The 18,956-nt window shown below is 39.9% G+C and overlaps 1 protein-coding gene across 1 annotated transcript in view; it reads right to left on the reverse strand.

The window, feature by feature from the left end:
• Positions 1 to 4,667: 4,667 nt before the first annotated feature.
• Positions 4,668 to 18,956, reverse strand: part of cox10 (cytochrome c oxidase assembly factor heme A:farnesyltransferase COX10) — a 56,359-nt gene continuing 42,070 nt past the window's right edge. The window contains exons 5-7 of the mRNA XM_079801221.1: positions 18,111 to 18,181; positions 11,032 to 11,264; positions 4,668 to 6,160 (exon numbers count right to left, since the gene is read on the reverse strand). Of these exons, the coding sequence (XP_079657347.1) occupies positions 5,736 to 6,160; positions 11,032 to 11,264; positions 18,111 to 18,181 (729 nt within the window). The 3' untranslated portion in view covers positions 4,668 to 5,735. The remainder of the gene's footprint in view (positions 6,161 to 11,031; positions 11,265 to 18,110; positions 18,182 to 18,956) is intronic.

The following is an 18,956-nucleotide window of genomic DNA, read 5'->3' on the forward strand; positions in this document are numbered from 1 at the left end:
GTGTGTGTGTGTGTGTGTGTGTGTGTGTGTGTGTGTGTGTGTGTGTGTGTGTGTGTGTGTGTGTATATATATATATATATATATATATATATATATATATATATATATATATATAGAGAGAGAGAGAGAGAGAGAGAGAGAGAGAGAGAGAGAACACAGACCCTTAATTATATAGATGATTATTTAAGCAATATAAATAGTATATAATGTCATGTAATATGTTGTGTTTACTGACTCTAAACAAATACAAACTTCTGCAATTTGAGCCAATCTTTAAACAAAATTGTGTGTGAGGCATCTATTTGAATCAGGCAAAGTCTGTTATGAATTAGGCCCATGGACAAAAATTAATTTAGAAAAAAAATACAATTCAACCTAAATTTATTCAGACACCTTTCTCACATTACCACAGTTTATTCGCTTTAGTTTAAAAAATGGTAATAAAATTCGACAAGAAGTCAGAGTTAAACTGTGTCAGGACAAATTCATTTTGATAATGTCAAATAACTGATAGAAAGATATGTAATGGATTACAATCAACCAATCAGCTGTTAAATTTAAGTGTACAATTAGATAATACCAATTTAGGTCAACCAATTACCAAGAAATGCTTCATTTTGTTCAGTCTGTGGTGTAAAAGTTCGCATTAGCAATTCAAGAAAAAACACTCATGGTTAGGTCAAAGTGTCTGAATAATTTTGGTCCCAAATTTTTAGCAATTTTACTGGGAGTTCACTGTATGAAGAATTTCATCACAGTTTATTTATTCCTCACTTACATAAATGAGCTATAGCGTCCTGCACCCACTAGCAAAAATATATCTGGTATCTGAATAATTTTTGTTTGACTGTATGCATTTGTCAGTATATTCTTAGTAAAAAAGGACAGGGTCAGAAAAGGAAATAAAGTCTGGAACAAAGTCTTTTTCTCTCTGAATAAAGAATCACAACTGAATAGTGCCAACAAAACTGGAAAAAGAAGAATTCTACTTTTTATGTTTGATTTTATGTCTCCAAAAGTTCCTGTAGCTCGTATAGTAGAGCATGGCGCTTGCAATGTCAAGGTCATGGGGTTGTTTTCCAGGGAATGCATGAACCGACACAATGCATACCTTTGAATGCAATGTAAGTCGCTTTGGATATAAGGCACAAATGTGAATGTATATCAGATGAATAAGTTCCATCCAACTGATATTGAATGATAAAACAAATATATATATATATATATATATATATATATATATATATATATATATATATATATATATATATATATATATATATATTTTATAGCACATGCCTTAGACTCTTCTGTCGCCTTTCACAAATATAACGCATGAACTAGACCGCATTTCTGAGATTGATGTCACTGTACGAGCTCGAGACTGAGCGACTCCCTTAAGACAAATATATCTGTGCAAGTTTAAAGAAGCTTGGGGAGTATTTTGCCCAAGAAACATTCGTCCACCCCATGACTGATTTCAAGCAAGTGGCGAGAAGGTATAAATCACTTTCAAAAGCCTTTCGCTATACTGTTTTCCTTGCTCGCTTCGTGCCAGGAATACTCGATGCACTGCTGCCCAACGTCTGCCAAAAATGTTTGTCATTCTGCCTAACATGCTTAAACGGCAGTTAAAGAGCATTTTAGAAAAATACTGTTTATAGCCGTCGCTCAAGAGTTGAGGGTTCAGAAAGACACAATTTGAAACGTTCATTTATAAACTAAACCATATCTCTTCTTGAACAACTCGAAATGAAACCGTCCCGCATTTCAGGGTACGATTTCAAAGCATTTTGTTGCCTGTAAATGAAAAGAGAGGAGAAATCCACCTGTTGCTGTTGTAACAAATGAAGGTCTGGGAGGCTGTTAAAACTGTAATGAGAATCCAAGCTGGACGAGAAAAGCCACAGAGAGCCAAAGATCATTATGGGAAATGTGCTCACCTCCTCAGGGTTCACAGAGCTCATAATGAATGAACGCACTGTGAGAAACTCGAACAATATTTTTCTTGAGAAGAGGATTACTCCATGTATGATGCATTCGTCAAGCCTGGCCTGATAAAGGAAGGACGGAAGAAAGTATTTTAACAGCTACATTTCATATGTACTTATAAGCTGATGCAAATGACCTATAAAAGTGTGAAGACCGTCCAGTCCATTCTGATGCTTGGAAAGTCTGTGCACTTCGTCCCACACAGGGTGTCCATCACGCCAACCCTATAGAGCGGAAGCTGTAAAATCATGGTGGGAGAGTCCACGGACCCCAGGAGGGCTGGAGCTGCTATTTAATCTATTGACATGTTGGGAACAGCTGTTTCACTCTCTTTTTCTCCCCCCACCCCTCCATCCCTTCACTGCCTCTCTGATGTGAAACGCACTGGCTGCATCCAGACCAGATCTTTACGAGGGGAGGAATGCCTCGCCCTGCCTAAATCTCAGCAGTGTATGTGGGCATCTAATGGAGGTGGTGAGAGAAGTGGAATCATAGAGGACAACTGGGAAGGAAACAGCGGAGTAGTATCGAGTGTTGTAGCCGGACAGGTGCAGAGGTTGATGCTTAGCAGATTATATAGGCTGATATCTAAGCCAAATGTGTCCAGAGCAGCCAGACATTGTTTCCAGGCCCGTCTGGAGATGCAGATTCTTCTAATTCAACTCAGCCGTGCATCCCTTTGCATGGTGAACTAAAGTCTACCACACACACATTTACAATATAAATGTTATACATATAAACACAAATATTATTTGTATATCAAATACATATACGACAAAAGTAGGGGTCAGCAAGATTTGTTCCCCTTTGTTTTGAGACAAATCAATAACTTTTACTCAGCAAAGACAAATTGATCAAAAGTGACACTTATATATTATACATTATTTTATTTTAAATAAACGCTGTTCTTTTTAACTTTATTCTATCAAAGGTTCCTGAATAAATTATCATGGTTTTCAAAAAAATAAAAATAAATATTAAGCAGCACAACTGTAGTGTAGTTTCTTGAACACCAAATCAGCATATTAGAATGATTTCTGAAGGATCGCTGACACTGAAGACTGGAGCGTTGCAGTAAGATACATTTTATAATTACATTATATACATTAAATGGTTGATGTGTTAGAAGCAGGAAAAATGGGCAAGCGTAAGGATTTGACAGAGTTTGACCAGGCCCAAATTGTGATGGCTAGACGACTGGGTCAGAGCATCTCCAAAACTGCAGCTCTTGTGGGGTGTTCCCGGTCTGCAGTGGTCAGTGTCTATCAAAAGTGATCCAAGGAAGGAACAGTGGGTGAACCGGCGACAGGGTCATGGGCGGCCAAGGCTCATTGATACACGTGGGGAGCGAAGACTGGCCCGTGTGGTCCGATAAAAGAGACGAGCTACTGCAGCTCAAACTGCTCAAGAAGTTAAAGCTGGTTCTGATAGAAAGGTGTCAGAATACACAGTGCTTCGCAGTTTGTTGAGTATGACCAGTCATAGCCGCAGACCAGTCAGGGTGCCCATGCTGACCTCTGTCCACAGCTGAAAGCACCAACGGTGGGCATGTGAGCATCAGAACTGGACCACTGAGCAATGGAAGAAGGAGGCCTGGTCTGATGAATCACATTTTCTTTTAAATCACGTGGATGGCCGGGTGTGTGTGCGCGTCGCTTACCTGGGGAACACATGGCACCAGGATGCACTATGTGAAGAAGGCAAGCCGGCGGAGGCAGTGTGATGCTTTGGGCAATGTTCTGCTGGGAAACCTTGGGTCCTGCCATCCATGTGGATGTTACTTGACATACCACCTACCTAAACATTGTTGCAGACCATGTACACCCTTTCATGGAAATTTCCTGGTGGCTGTGGCCTCTTTCAGCAGATAATGCGCCTGCCACAAAGCAAAAATGGTTCAGGAATGGTTTGAGGAGCACAAGTTTGTCTTGGCCACCAAATTCCACAGATCTCAATCAATCGAGTATCTGTGGGATGTGCTGAACAAACAAGTCCGATCCATGGAGGCCCCACCTTGCAACTTACAGGACTTAAAGGAACTGCTGCAAACATCTTGGTGCCAGATACCACAGCACACCTTCAGGAGTCTAGTGGAGTCCATGCCTATATAGGTCAGGGCTGTTTGGCAGCAAAGGACCAACACAATATTAGGATATAATATTAGGTATATTTGGATTAGGATACAATATTAGGTCATAATGTTATGCCTGATCGGTGTAATATGTAATGTAATATATATATACATACACATATATAAACATTCACATACAGTGAACAAGTACTGTTCAAAACTAAAACAGCAATATACGATTTTAAATAAACATTTTCTATTTTAATATATAAAAATGTATTTCTTTGATGCAAAGCTGAATTTTCATCAGCCATTCCTCCAGTCTTCAATGTCACATGATCCTTCAGAAATCATTCTAATATGGCAATTTATTACCATTATGGTGCTGCAATATTTTTTTTTTTAATAACCTGTGAGACATCTTTGAGAGAGAGAGAGAGAGAGAGAGAGATGAGAGAGAGAGAGAGAGAGAGAGAGAGAGAGAGAGAGAGAGAGAGAGAGAGAGAGAGAGAGAGAGAGAGAGAGAGAGAGAGAGAGAGAGAGAGAGAGAGAGAGAGGAGAGAGAGAGAGAGGAGAGAGAGAGAGAGAGAGAGAGAGAGAGAGAGAGAGAGAGAGAGAGAGAGAGAGAGAAAACATGCAAGTTATTCTACTGGCAGCATTGAAGTACATTGTGACTTGTGCATTTCAATGATTTCAAATCAAACAAGCTTGATCGCAACACATTTTATTAATAAGAGCCTTCATTCTTTTGTGTCTTACACAAGTCATTGGTACAGTGAGGTCAGATGTGCTGAACTGAAGGTGCTGAATTTAGTTTTTTGGAGCAAGCAAACGTAGTAAGGAACAATGCATGGCTGCAGTCAATGATATTCTGAACTGTTACGTTCAGTAATGAATCAACAGTAATTCAGTTCTGGTGGGCTCAACTGAGTTGACAGAGTTTATTTGACTAATTCTGAAATAATGAAGGATCTTTGATGGAGCCGATACCCGAGAACTCTACAAAACGATCAGCCTTTCAACATCTAAACTCAGAGAGAGTTTCTTGTAGAATAAAGACTTCTGGGCTAGCAGGGAAACTCAGCGGTTTCTTTACCTGAATCATTTATTGCCGATATGAAATATTAACAGACTTAGAAAGTGAAAATGTAATTTAGCAAGTAATTAGATGAGGCCCAACTTGAAATGACTTGCTAGGTGCATTAAAAACAAACCGTTCCCCATTATCCACATCAAACCAAAAGATCCACAGTAATGGTGACGTTAATTGCAAATTCTAGGCAAAATGTGTTTGTGGTTCTTTAATTTCAGTTAAATCCACTTTGCACATAGACACAAATCAGTCTACAGAAACGTACAGTCTTATAGTCTTATCTTTTATAGACAACAGGGGAGCTGCGCCAAATAAATACCATGTATTTACACACAAATAACATTGATTTGTGTCCAAGTTACCTGAGTGAATTCAGGTAACTTTGAAATCACTGCTGTGCATTTACATATACCTCAAGTTATTTTTCCCTGAAGGAGACTTGATAACAATTGAAAGAGGCTATGACTTCCCTCTCCAAGGTACACAACTTGTTGTGTCTTTTTAGCTCCAAGATAATTCATGTTGGGGCTGACAGCCATTATCTAGCCAGTATGAATATGGCAGAGGATTGTGTTTGCTCTAGAGAGCCAGAGACGCCGTGCTGGGAGCTACAGCTGCCTCCTCCTGTGACACACGGCTCTTCTTGCAGGTGAGGGCCAGCAGCAGCAGCATGGGCAGATGCCAAAGACTACAGAAAAACAGCTTGCGGGCGTTCTGCCTGTCGCCATGGCGATAGAACCTGAAGGCCAGGAAGCTGATGTAAAGGTTAATCGGCAGGGAGACTAAGGGGAACGTCCATGTGGTGACATCCAGCACAGGGGCCAAGGCTGAGAGGCCAATCAGGCCTACGCTGTGGCGGAGGGCCACGCGTTTACAAAGGCCGGGATGGGTGACGGACATCATTCGGTACCCACCGCGCGAGTAGTCCTCTCTCAGGTTCCAGCTCAATGCATTAAAATGAGGAAACTGCCAAGAGAACAGGAGACCTCCCAGCAAGAGTGCTCCTGGAGAGACAGAGAGAGGAAGAGAAGGAGTGAATAAACAAACAAGATCACTCAGATCATTTAAACACCATTGGTGGAGGAAGTCCATGTGTGCAAGGTGGAAATAAGAGTGCGGGGAGAAACTACACAAGTCAAAGTTCTATCACTGAAAACACGTCCGAGTTCCTTCACATCCTGCTATGGAGGAAACGAACACCATTCACCTGCATTCAGAACCTGGCAGAGTGGAAAGGTGACACCGCACAAACAGCGGCCCGTGCAGAGGTAGTGGAGCATGACACGTAGGGCTGCCTTTGTGTGTGTGATCTTAGAAAACACACTTGTAGCTAAATCCTCTGGGAAACAGCGCAGGGCAGCATGACAGAGACCTCAAACACTTAGGTCATCTTCTTAAGCTTTTGGGGATTTTAAGGAAGAAACTGGTCAGGAAAACCTGACAAATTGCTTGAGAAAAACGTAATGACACCAGAGACTCCAAAAGTAAGATCAGTGTGTGGTTGACGGGTAATTAAAATGTAATTTTGTCAATGTTAAAACACTTTTTCCAATTCTCTTTGGAGCCGCTAATAGAGCAGAAATTACAATAATTAAATAAATAAACTGCTGCTATTCAGGCTATAACTTTGAGGTAAAAAACGGTTACGCTCCTGGCCCGAAATTAAGTTCCGGTGTGTGTTTGTTTATCGGTCTGGCTAGTGGATAGTATGGCGCACTACTCAGTAGAAACACATTTTTGACGTACTATTCTTGGAGAACATGATATAAATATTAACGATCATGCAGAGAGCATAAGACAACAGCGCAAAAACAGTGTGATGCATTCATATACAATCAATCTCAAATGGGGTACTTTATCTACAAGTTTAAGCTTCCCAACCTTAATCTTATATTATGAAACAAAGAAACATGTTATTCCGATGCACTGCATAATTGAAAGGCGAGCGTGCAAGCATTTATATAGGCCACTGTACAGAAAATGGCATTACACTGTCCTGAAAGGGATAGTTCACCCCAAAATTGAAATTTTCATTATTACAAACCCTCATGTCGTTCCAAACCCGTAAGACCTTCGTTCAACTTCGGAAAGCATTAAGATAGTTTTCTTCTCTAAGGTCTTACGGGTTGGAATCGACACAAGGGTGAGTAATTAATGACAGAATTTTCAGTTTTGGGTGAACTAACACTTCAAGGGGGGCGTTTCGCCCACTCTATATTGCAGACAGAAATGGGAGATTATTTATAATAAACATGTTGAAACAATAAAAACAAATTAAGATAATATTGCCCAATTAAATTGAAAGATGAGAAAGATAACGCAGCCTCTGTTGTTATTGATTCTTTGCGGACGCCTAACGGAAGTTAAGTTTGGGCCACAAAAGCACGAATGCGCAGTAACGTTTGTTTATGTTGTTGCCATTGAAAGCGTCTATAATTTCAGAGATGCAAAAAAAATGGGGATAGAATCGCAATTAAATTTTATTTTAAATGTATTGTATAATGCAGAATGTCAGAATTTGATGAATAAATCAAAAGTAGGGCTGTACAATTAATCTTTAATACAATTTGATAAAACTACAGTCAGATACAAACAGAAAAACAAAGGTCTTCACTATAACCTGCCAAAATAAAAGTTTGGTTTAACTTATGAAATTATGCCAGAAATAACACTATTGTACAGTATAATGTACTTCTCCCAACTAATAATAACAATAATACAGTTTATTAAAACATTTTTAAGCAAGATCTCACAAGATCTTTGTTCAAATTTAATTTCACTCCATTTTAAAAGATTAATTAAATTATTAAAGTTGTATGCATTAATTTGGTTACCATGATTGTTGATACAATACTTTTGTATATAAAAAAAGAGAATTCATTATTAATTAAAAAGATAAAACAATTTTAGGGGGGGAGGGGGCGACACATTTGATAGGGCCCTTTTATTGATAAAAGCCAGTTGCTTTATAAGCCTTATTGAGCATAATTTTTGATTATGTAAAATGTAATTAAAAGGGCACTTCAGCGCTGGGAAGATGAATGTGTATTTAAACTGGGTCATTTATGTTGCAGAAATGTGAAATTATTTTTGAATGTGGTGCCTTCTAGACTGTGAAAAGACAGAAAATGTATTTCTGTCTCATGTGGATGAAAGACAACAACTCCCAGAATGCACTTGCTTCGCTGCCCTCCGAGGCCACTCCCAAAGTCACGGCTACTGGTTATCACTTGCCCACCATGACACCGCCCCAACGTCGTTTTGATGTCTCTAGCCTCTGGCCAAAAATCCTCCGATGACACAAAATGACGATATTTGCGTCATCTGAGGATTTTTTACAGAAATAAAATGCAAAATTCTCTCGTCTCAGGGGGATATGAGGGGGGAAAGTACCATAATTCGAATATACTACCGGATTTCTACTGATACAAAGCTTAATGCTAAATCACTGAAGTTAAAGCCTTTGCACACTCCGAAATTCGCAAGCAAACTTTTCGCACGTCAAAAAATAAATTCGACCTCACGTTATGTCAATCACACTTGCACACTGCCTCCGAAACTTTCGTCCGTCAAAAAAAAATTCGGAACAGGTTCGATTCTCTGCGTTTTTCGCATCCGTTTTTCCCATCAGTGCTGATGCCCAACCTAAAACAGCTGGCAATGCTGGTGAATGAATCGCCAGTGCTCAGATACCCTTATATATTTATAAATAATATTGTATCAAAATACTACTAATGTTATTATATCACAGCTATAATTATAGCTCACCAAGTCCCTGAAACCGTGTGTGTGTGTGTGTGTGTGTGTGTGTGTGTGTGTGTGTGTGTGTGTGTGTGTGTGTGCGCGTGTGTGCGTGCGTGTGCGTGCGGAGACATACTGCCAGTCTTTGTTCAGGATGAATTGATTCACGAAGATTGCTGGTCTTCTTTTTAATGTGGCTCCAGTATCGCTAGCAAAGCATCAAACTGAGCCACTGACAGTCTAAAGGTAACTTCGGATCGGTCTGGATAATCCCGCAGCTCCTTGATAAGGAGGTGGAACTCTCCTTCCTCTCTACGCGATCGCAGGAGTGGATGATGGACCCATTATTTTCTCTTTCTTTTTCTCTTTTTAAGAAGAGAGAGGACAAAAAAATCCTCCTCACAACTTGAAGACGCCATTTTGTATTTGTGCGTTTTTCCCCGTAACGCATTCATTAATACGCATCGGACTCAGTGTGCAAGGTCTCTGTGCGTGACGAATTTTTCGGTTCACGAATACGAAAAAAAGCATGCAAAAATTTCGGACTCAGTGTGCAAAAGCCTTTACTCTTTAAACGTTTTAATGAACCAAAATTTTGAAAAATTAAAACAGAATTTGGGAAAAAATGTAACGTATTTCATAGGGCCCTAACACAGTCAGGATGGTTGACACGTTCTCCAGTTGATTAAAGGTCAACTAGTCAAGTTTTTTTTTACTTTATTAACTTTAAATGTACACCTTTTTAACACTACCACTGAATATATTAAAGATATAGTTTTCAGAGAGAAGTTGATAAATAAATGAAGAAAATATTGAAAGAAGTCAGTTGTTTCGATCCATTCACACTGCAGCCCTAACCCTAGATGGGGTCAGAACAATATTTAGGTTTGTACATCCTAATATACACAGGCTTGAAAAGGGCACTGAAACGGCACTAAATAAATATGCACACAAACACTTCAGTCGTTCACTCCTGAGAAAACAGATCTCATGGTTGCCACAACAGCACACTTTTAATAGTTAGCAAAACAGGCCAAAGACCCCCTGCTGTCTTCCGCAAACACTTGATTCAAGCGTGAGACTTCTTCGAAAAAAAAAAAAAAACAGGATGCTGGATGTATATGTACTGTAACTACAACACTCATAAGTGGACAGGGAACTTGGGTCTGGGAGAGGAGTCAGTAAAATTCAGAAGTGCCATCTGGAACATGAAGTTTCACTTCTCTGGAATGGCTACACAACCCTGAACTGTGGGATAAACCGTGATAGCACTGAAACGATCACAAGGAGGGCTTTTATGACCAAGGGCACATCTCAATGTGAGCCGGATAATAAATTCCAGTTGAAACACTAACGTTTAGCTCTGTGGCAATAGAGAAGATATCACATGATAGGGTATACAATAACACTCACAATGTTGTCCATGCCCACAGTACCTATGGTGACATGAAGAGCTTTCAATAGCTCTAGAGGTCAAAAAAGTTCTATGAGAATCAGAGAGTAGTTCAGCCAAAAATGAGTTTGGTTGCACTGGAACTGTGGCGTGATTTGTGTGAATGTGAAAGCAACTCGAACCATGGCACGTGTTCAGAAAAAGTAAAAAAGTAACCTGCACATGCATTTTAGCCAATGACGACGTCATTAGTTAAAAAAAACACATGTAAGGGATGTCAGTGGTGATGATTTACCTTGGATACTAGTGAGAGTGTTCAAACAGTGTAATCATGCATAGTGAGAGCAATTAGAGCGGCAAAATCAGCGGTCTCCTAAAAAGAGTCTGTTTGCAAGCAGTACAAAGCCACCTTCATGTGACGAGCATACAATGAACCCAAGTGTCGTTCACTCTGCTGCACACAATAGCACCAAATTAATAAAAAAAACACATTATATTGACCTGCGTCCTGTTTTCTATCATGTGCCATGCACTTTGTAATTACGTAAGATGAACGCAAATGCACACGGGTTCGATAGAATCAAATCAAGTGTGAAACCAGACCAACGCCTCGGGGGCCACCGGGAATCAAACCAGTGTGAAAGCCCCCTAAGACTATTTAAATAGAGTATATTTGCTTTATCCAAGTCATTCCAGCAGGAACTGTAGCCACTACTGTATGCATGCAAGAGGATTTTGTACCTAGATCAAGAGAGCCGGTGGCTGCTGTCCAGCCCATTATAGGTGGGATGGCACCCACCACGGCGCCCACCCAGGTGTTGGCGATGCTGAGGCGTTTCAGAGGAGTGTAGCAGCACGTGTACAGGAAGATGTTCAGGGCGCCCAGGAAGCCCGTCAGGGGATTCACGCCCAGGGTCAACAGGGTTATACCTGGGATCCCACACGCCAGGGCGAATGACACGGCATGCAGAGGGCTGAGAGAAACAGAGAGATGGAGAACAAATTCAGAACAACCAAAATCCAATTCCTTTGAGGGGTTTAAAGAGACCATACTTTTTATTTCCCCTAAGGTCCACCAAAGTGTTTTTCATGCGGCTGGCAGGCATATCCAATAGTTTTCAATGGGAGCGTATTTTTAAAACACCACACGGCGCTGAACGTTTATTTCACGCTCAAGCGTTGAGTGCTCGTCATTTTTTACAGGTCACTGAGAGTGGAAGAATGTTGGAGTAAAACGCAGCGCTCATTGTCACTTTTTACCCAGCCAACCAATCACAGTTGAGGAGAGGCGGGACAAATACACCACTGACCAACCGCTACATTCTGTGTGTACGTCAAAATAATTTAAAACAAGAGCCAGAGCAAATACTTTACATTGTATCAGCATTTTTATTTAGAAACAATCTGTGAAATGAGATACTAGTAACACTTCCGCGGATATTCCATATCATAGCAAGCAAAGCGTCTCTACTGAAAAAAACGCTGCACTGCCAAAACACCCGCAAGTGCTGACAGCTAGGCGTTTTCAGCAGAGCGCCTAGGGTTCTTCAGCTGGCCAAAAACGCTTTGGTGGACACGTTGCCTTATTGAAAGCTGTGGCGTCAAATACTGTCAATTTATTTTTCATAACCAAAAAATAGGGATGAATATTTAGGCATTGTTTTAGCAAACCAGAATTCAATCTGGCTCAAATTATGTCTCCTACGTCTTGTTGAATATCCTGTTTCTCTTGAAAATATGGCAGATTACAAAGTAAAATGGCTTGTGAACAGCAAAATCGAAGGCCCTGCGTTAATATTGTCTGATGTCATTCCTTTTCAATAGAATTTTGAAACTTTTATTTCAAAAGATCAAGGAATGATTTGATTCCTCATGTATGACCCTTTAAAACAAACCGGCACGCACTTGTCAAGAAAACAATGTTAGCTTGCAGATCTCTAAAAGAAAATAAATAATAAATCAAATGGAAAAAAATGTGATTCATAAAAAGACATTGAGGGTTGAAGAAGAAGCAGGGACAAAGCGCATGTATAACATCAGTTTCTGAGATAAGCTTTAGTGTGGTTCTATGAGTCACATCAAAACAAAGGCTTGTGGGTCTCTGCTACAGATTAAACCCCTCCTGGCCACAGACGCTATTCTCTGTGCTCCATTGGACAACCACTTCCTCTAAGGTTTATTAAAAGCAGTCAGTTTCAATCCTGCAGAGGCGTCTGGTTCAAATTCACAGCTAACTGCTCCATAAATTAGAGGAGTATTGAGACAGAGACCAAAGCAGAGGAAAAGAGGGCAAATTTTCCGCCCAACAGCAGGAGATTCCATTTTAATGTTATTATCATTGTTATGGCTGTTTTATGTGGTGGAGGGGTTTTAGAGTCTATGAGTCCCATAAGTTAACGGTTGAGATCAGTTGTTTGAGGGATAAGGCTGACTAACGTTAGGAGCAAAGCCACTGGCATTTCCTACACTACATGAATAAAAGTGCTATTCTAATGCACCATAATAAAGTAGATATTCCAAGTTTGTCTATTATTGAATTTATCTAGTGTTACAAAAGTTGTTCATCAGATGGGCCACTTAAAAAAAAAAAAGTTATTGAAATGGCCCTCAGGCCTTGATAATTCAATGTACTGTATTTGACGTCATGATCTCATATCCCAAGAAGAATGCAAAAAGAATCCCAGACAAGACCTAAATCATGACGCCGACAATAACAAAAATCTGTCACTTTAGTCTAGCACTTCATCAGTCACTTTAGTGGTTACACAGAATTGTTTACTTAAACATAAGCTGTGATTATTTACTCACCCTCATGATGTTCCAAACGGCATAATTTCCTTTATTATGTATAACAAGCATTTAAGTAAAAAATGGGTAGCGCTTTGCACAAAACACACCATTACAGTTCCATAAAAGTGTGACTGAATCATTATTGACTGAAACATTCTATGGGGGAATTTGAAGCGAGCAAGTCAATTATGGTCTGTTCATCAAGCAAGTTATTTTATGGCTTCAGAAAACTTGGAATAAAGCACATTAGTTTCATTATGTGTTTTTTGTTCATTTTGTTGCTTCACAGTGTGAATCATTTTCCATTTTCGTTTTGTGGAAATAAATTGTGCAAGCATTCAGCATAGCTGCTTGTGTCAAAGGCAGAAAAGTCACGCAGGTTTGGAGCGCAGACACACAATTCAAATGTTTGGGGTAAGATTTCAAAAGGTTCAAATTTATTTGAAATGGATCAAAAGTGATAGTAAAGACTGTTAGTAACAAAAATTCTAAATTATATTTCAAATAAATGCTGTTCTTTTGAAATATCTATTCATCAATGAATCCTGAAAAATATAAATCATGGTTTTCACAAAATATATATATATTTTTTTACTTCGATAATAATAAGAAATCTGCATTAGAATGATTTCTGAATGGTCATGTGACTCTGAAGTAATGGCTGCTGAAAATTCAGCCTTGCCATCACAGGAAATATATTAAAATAGTAAAATCAACTAAAACTCCTAAAAAAAAAATCGCGTAAACCTGTAAAAATATATACATACACACACCGATTAGACATAACATTATGACCACTGACAGGTAAAGTGAATAAAACTGATTATCTCCATCACGGCACCTGTTAGTGGGTGGGATATATTAGGCAGCGAGTTAACATTTTGTCCTCAAAATTGATATGTTAGAAACAGGAAAAATGGGCAAGCGTAAGGATTTGTGCGAGTTTGACAAGGGCCAAATTGTGATGGCTAGACGACAGGGTCAGAGCATCTCCAAAACTGCAGCTCTTGTGGGGTGTTCTGGGTCTGCAGTGGTCAGTGTCTATCAAAAGTGGTCCAAGGAAGGGACAGCGGTGAACCGGCGACAGGGTCATGGGCGGCCAAGGCTCATTGATACACGTGGGGAGCGAAGGCTGGCCGGTGTGAGCCGATCAGCTACTGTACAGACGAGCTACTGTAGCTCAAATTGCTCAAGAAGTTAATGCTGATTCTGATAGAAAGATGTCAGAATACACAGTGCATCGCAGTTTTTTGCGTATAGGGCTGTATAGCCGCAGACCAGTCAGGGTGCCCATGCTGACCCCTGTCCACCGTCAAAAGCGCCAACAGTGGGCATCAGAACTAGACCATGGAGAAATGGAAGAAGGTGGCCTGGTCTGATGAATCACATTTTCTTGTACATCACATGGATGGCCAGGTGCGTGTCTGTTGCTTACCTCGGGAACACATGGCACCAGGATGCACTATGGGAAGCCAGTGGAGGCAGTGAGATGCTTTGGGCAATGTTCTTCTGGGAAACCTTGGGTCCTGCCATCCATGTGGATGATACTTTGTTGCAGACCATTTACACCCTTTCATGTAAAACGGTATTCCCTGGTGGCTGTGGCCTCTTTCAGCAGGATAATGCGTCCTGCCACAAAGCAAAAATGGTTCAGGAAGGGTTTGAGGAGCACAACAACGAGTTTGAGGTGTTGACTTGGCCACCAAATTCCCCTAAACAAACAAGTCCGATCCATGGAGACCCCACCTCACGACTTACAGGACTTAAAAGATCTTCTGCTAACATCTTGGTGCCAGATACCACAGCACGCCTTCAAGGGTCTAGTGGAGTCCATGCCTCGACGGGTCAGGGCTGTTTTGGAAGCAAAAGGGGGACCAACAAAATATTAGGAAGGTGATCATAATGTTATGCCTGATCAGTGCATTTGAAACAATGACAAAGCCTTCTGATAAATAATAAAAAAAATAACATACAAAAACTCCACACAGTGATCTTGAGAAAGAAAGAATTCCCAGCTGTGAGATTCTGCTTTTCCTTCTCTGCCTTCAGGCTTACATCATAAGAATGTGACAGTCACACGCACGCAAACATCAAAGAGGGCCGTGTCATCTCAAGACTGCGTAATAACATACTGAGAGACGTACGTGTGTGTGTGTGTGTGTGTGGGCATAAACAGGTTGCGCTAGGACATGTCTAATGCATATAATGACAGGTTTTGGTAGGTGACTCTACTGTTGGCATGCTGTGCATTTGTGTACGGGTCTAGAGTGTCTACAAGGATGTCAGGTGATGATAAGTAGTTACGATGCACAAAAGATGAATTCCTCCTGTCACTGGCTGTCAGTCTGGCTCGGAGACATATGGTAAACATTCATGAAAGCAATTTCATTGTTGGAGTGACAGAAATAGAGTGCATATGATTGCTGTCAAATCACATTCATCTGCTTTCATATAAATGCTGCTCTTTAATTCACCTGTATAGACCTCCTACAGTGCAGCTGAATTAGTGCTGTGCTACTGCGAGGTTAAATCATACAGTAATTAAGCAGGTCTGGGGGGGGGATGTTTCCAGAAGTTGGAAATAGAGCACCATTTATCTGCTCACCTCTTTATCTTCTGCTCCAAGTTCGCTTTTAGAAAACGAGCCTGGATTTAGGCAGTGAGGAATGTTGTGTTTGAAAGGGAGTCAACTGCACAGCTATACGTTTTCAAAATCAAGATAAATGCACGACACAACAATGGTCTGCAAACATAAGCTTAAAAAAAATTATTTAGAGACGTGGCCTGGCGAGTAGGGTGCACACTATTCCACTCGACTACCTATTCTGTCACAATCGTCAATAATAAAAAAATAATTGCCAATAAACATTTTTATTTTTATATTATTTTTGATTGTTTTATTCATTCCTGGTCTTATTGTGCTTACTGAGGTTTATTGGTGCACATTCATAAATTAAATATTTAAAATGTATAAAAATGAAATAAATAAATACATTATTTATACAAATATATTTTGTTTATCTGCTCTGCCTCAGACACAGCTTTTGTTTAAGTTGTTTATATGATCCAATCAAATCTTGATTAATAAAAAGTAATTGTCCCAATACAAAGAAATGTCCAATTCTACTTTTTTCCTACATTTTGTTCAAAAATGTCATATTATAGTATTTAAAATAAAATGAGATCAACATTTTACTATTGCATTAAACATTTACCATGCATATATACGTTTGAAACAAACTGTTTGTCTTCACGATACCATAACATTACTTTTCGCAATCTAAAATAAAAGCAATGGGTTGACATTACGAAACCTCTTTCCTATTTCAGCGTCACTTAAGATGTCTCCGTTTGCGAGTGTGTGTTTGAGATGCACACACCACAATGGGATAAGCCGGGGTGTTTGGTTCAGGCTGTTTGGATTACTGTGACTGCTCGAGTCATTCCTTATACCCTCACGTCAACAGATCTGCCCCTTTTGTTGTTGGAAAGTGACCCTCGAGGGAGTGAGAGAGGGCAGGGGTCCTGCTCAGTTAAATTCCACTAACACACCCAATTAGTAAGACGTAATGGCTGTCAAAAGTGTTATCACGCGCAAAAACGACGTGTGTAAAAATGCCTGAGACTTGATAATTGACTATTTTAATCAGAGCTATAGTGTAGCTTTTCCAGATGTTGGGCTATGGTGCTTTGCAGGTTCGAGTCCAGTCTGCAACATGCCCATTGAGTGAGTCCTGCAGGGATGACACATTTGTGTAGGCCAAACCCTGGAAATTAGCATTTTAGCAAGACCCCGGTTCCATTTCCAAGATTTTTTATTACGTTTTTGCTTAAATGTCTGAAAAATGGTCTGTGGTGAACACAAGCTCAAGATATTTTCATATTTTACTCAACGACATTCATCTGTGATGCCCTCTGGATTTTATAAAGCTTTTACTTGATAAAGGTGGCTGCTAACAAGTGGCAAAATGGGACTAAAGAGGTTATTAAATGTCACCCGATGTTATTGTAATGTTATTACGCCAAAGAGGTAAACTCATCCACTTACAAGTCTGCTTTCATATCCTCATTAATCACGCTCCTGCAACCAATTCTAACTCAAACTTTCAGGAAAAATGTTTTTAGATGAAGACTGAGAGAGTTGTCAGAAACTCAGTCATGCAATCACCGTGCAGTTTGTTTATAGCCTACATTTATTATTTTAATTTCTGCTGATTGCATTTAGGCTTCAAAATTCATTACGTTTGTTCGTTTATAAATATTATCATGATGAACAAAACGTGTAAGATCATAAACTTTTGTTAGTCACAGAGCTTATTTACTGCATAATCCAAAAGCCAATGAAAGAAACCAGGGTGATGCTAATCTGAGGATTGGCCTACAAAAATGTCATTACTGCAGAACTCTATTCCTTGTCTTATAGCCTGATAACATCCTATCACTCACAAAGATCTGTCTAATGATGGAAAAAAAGAAAGAACTTCTCTAAAACTAATCTAACAGCATGAAGAAGTTACAACTGTAAATGCCTCCACTTTGCACCCAAAGCTAAAAACCAAAATAAATGAGCCCCACTAATCATCTAGTCTGTTGGTGGATGGATGACCATGCTGGACCATCCTTTGTCAGCAGTGGAGTGAGACGGGAGGAACAGAGAGAGGCACACCTACACACACTTGGATCAGGTTACACAGGACAGGTGCGTGAGCGGCTGGCCAGCGCTACAGATATTAGACAATGGCGTATAGTTTCTGATATGGCAGGCTCAGCTATACACAAACACTGGGCTATGAGAACAATGTAGAGAGTAAATGATGTACATAATGAGAGTAAAGAAGCCATTTTATCCTGCAGTGGCTCTTTACACATGTAGGATGTGTTTTAAAACTGAGTGAGCTGCCTACCAATACAACATTTTTAGAACAGCACAAGCATGTTTGAATTTACATACAATGCCCAAAAATGCAGTCTAGGTCTCACTAATTTTTAAAACGGTCCTAGAGTGAGACAGAGGTTTTGAAGGGTCTTACCTTATCTGTCCTCTGACCAGAGGTCTGTTTTTGGTACGATTCATGTTCGAGTCAAAGGGCACCTCGAAGTACTGTTGGGGAAAAAAAGATGAACATTAAAACACAAGATAAATTAACAGCACAAAAAGCCTCTTTAAAACATGCAAACAATAGTAAATGTAAATGTGCATATTCCTATCTTTTACAATCCAGATTGTTTCCAGTCTAAGTAAAAAAACTAAGGAGGGGGGGGGGGGGGGGGGCTAATGCTATTTCATGCATTCTAACTGTTAAAGAGTTGGATTCACATGCCAAACATGGCCAAAATAAAAAAAAAAACAAGTTGGACATATGTCTGTTTTTCTGTGCCAAATACACTCCTTCAGGATTCAAATAAGTTTCTGAAAGTTTTTTTCGAGTATGGTCCTGTATGAAGTCATAAAGGGGAGAATTCCTTGTAGGTGCACTTCTCCCGGGATGGGTGCGTGCGCACATAAACCAAAGCGAGAGCAAGAGCGTCAACAACAAGCTTTGTTCGGGTTAGTCATTTTGTTTTGTGACTATGAAATCAATAATGTCACTAAAGAAGTGTGTTTTTGGTTGTGAGGGAAAGATAACCTCCAGCTTCCCAAATAACCCAGCAATAAGGAAACAGGATGTAGATTTTCCAGAGCAACAACAAAGTTCTGCAAGTGTGTTTGTTTGTTCCCGGTCATGAGTCAAAACTGCAGGCGATGAGTGAAACTGCATCAAATGTCTGTTTTGTTGGCAATCGGCGCTTAAGTGCATATAATGTAAACAACACGAACGTACAGTGAATCAAAGTTATCCAGGGAGTGTGTGTTTGTGCTTGAGATTATACAGCTC

Source organism: Gobio gobio (genome assembly GCF_949357685.1).
Source record: "Gobio gobio genome assembly, chromosome: 20".
Taxonomy (NCBI): Eukaryota; Metazoa; Chordata; class Actinopteri; order Cypriniformes; family Gobionidae; genus Gobio; species Gobio gobio.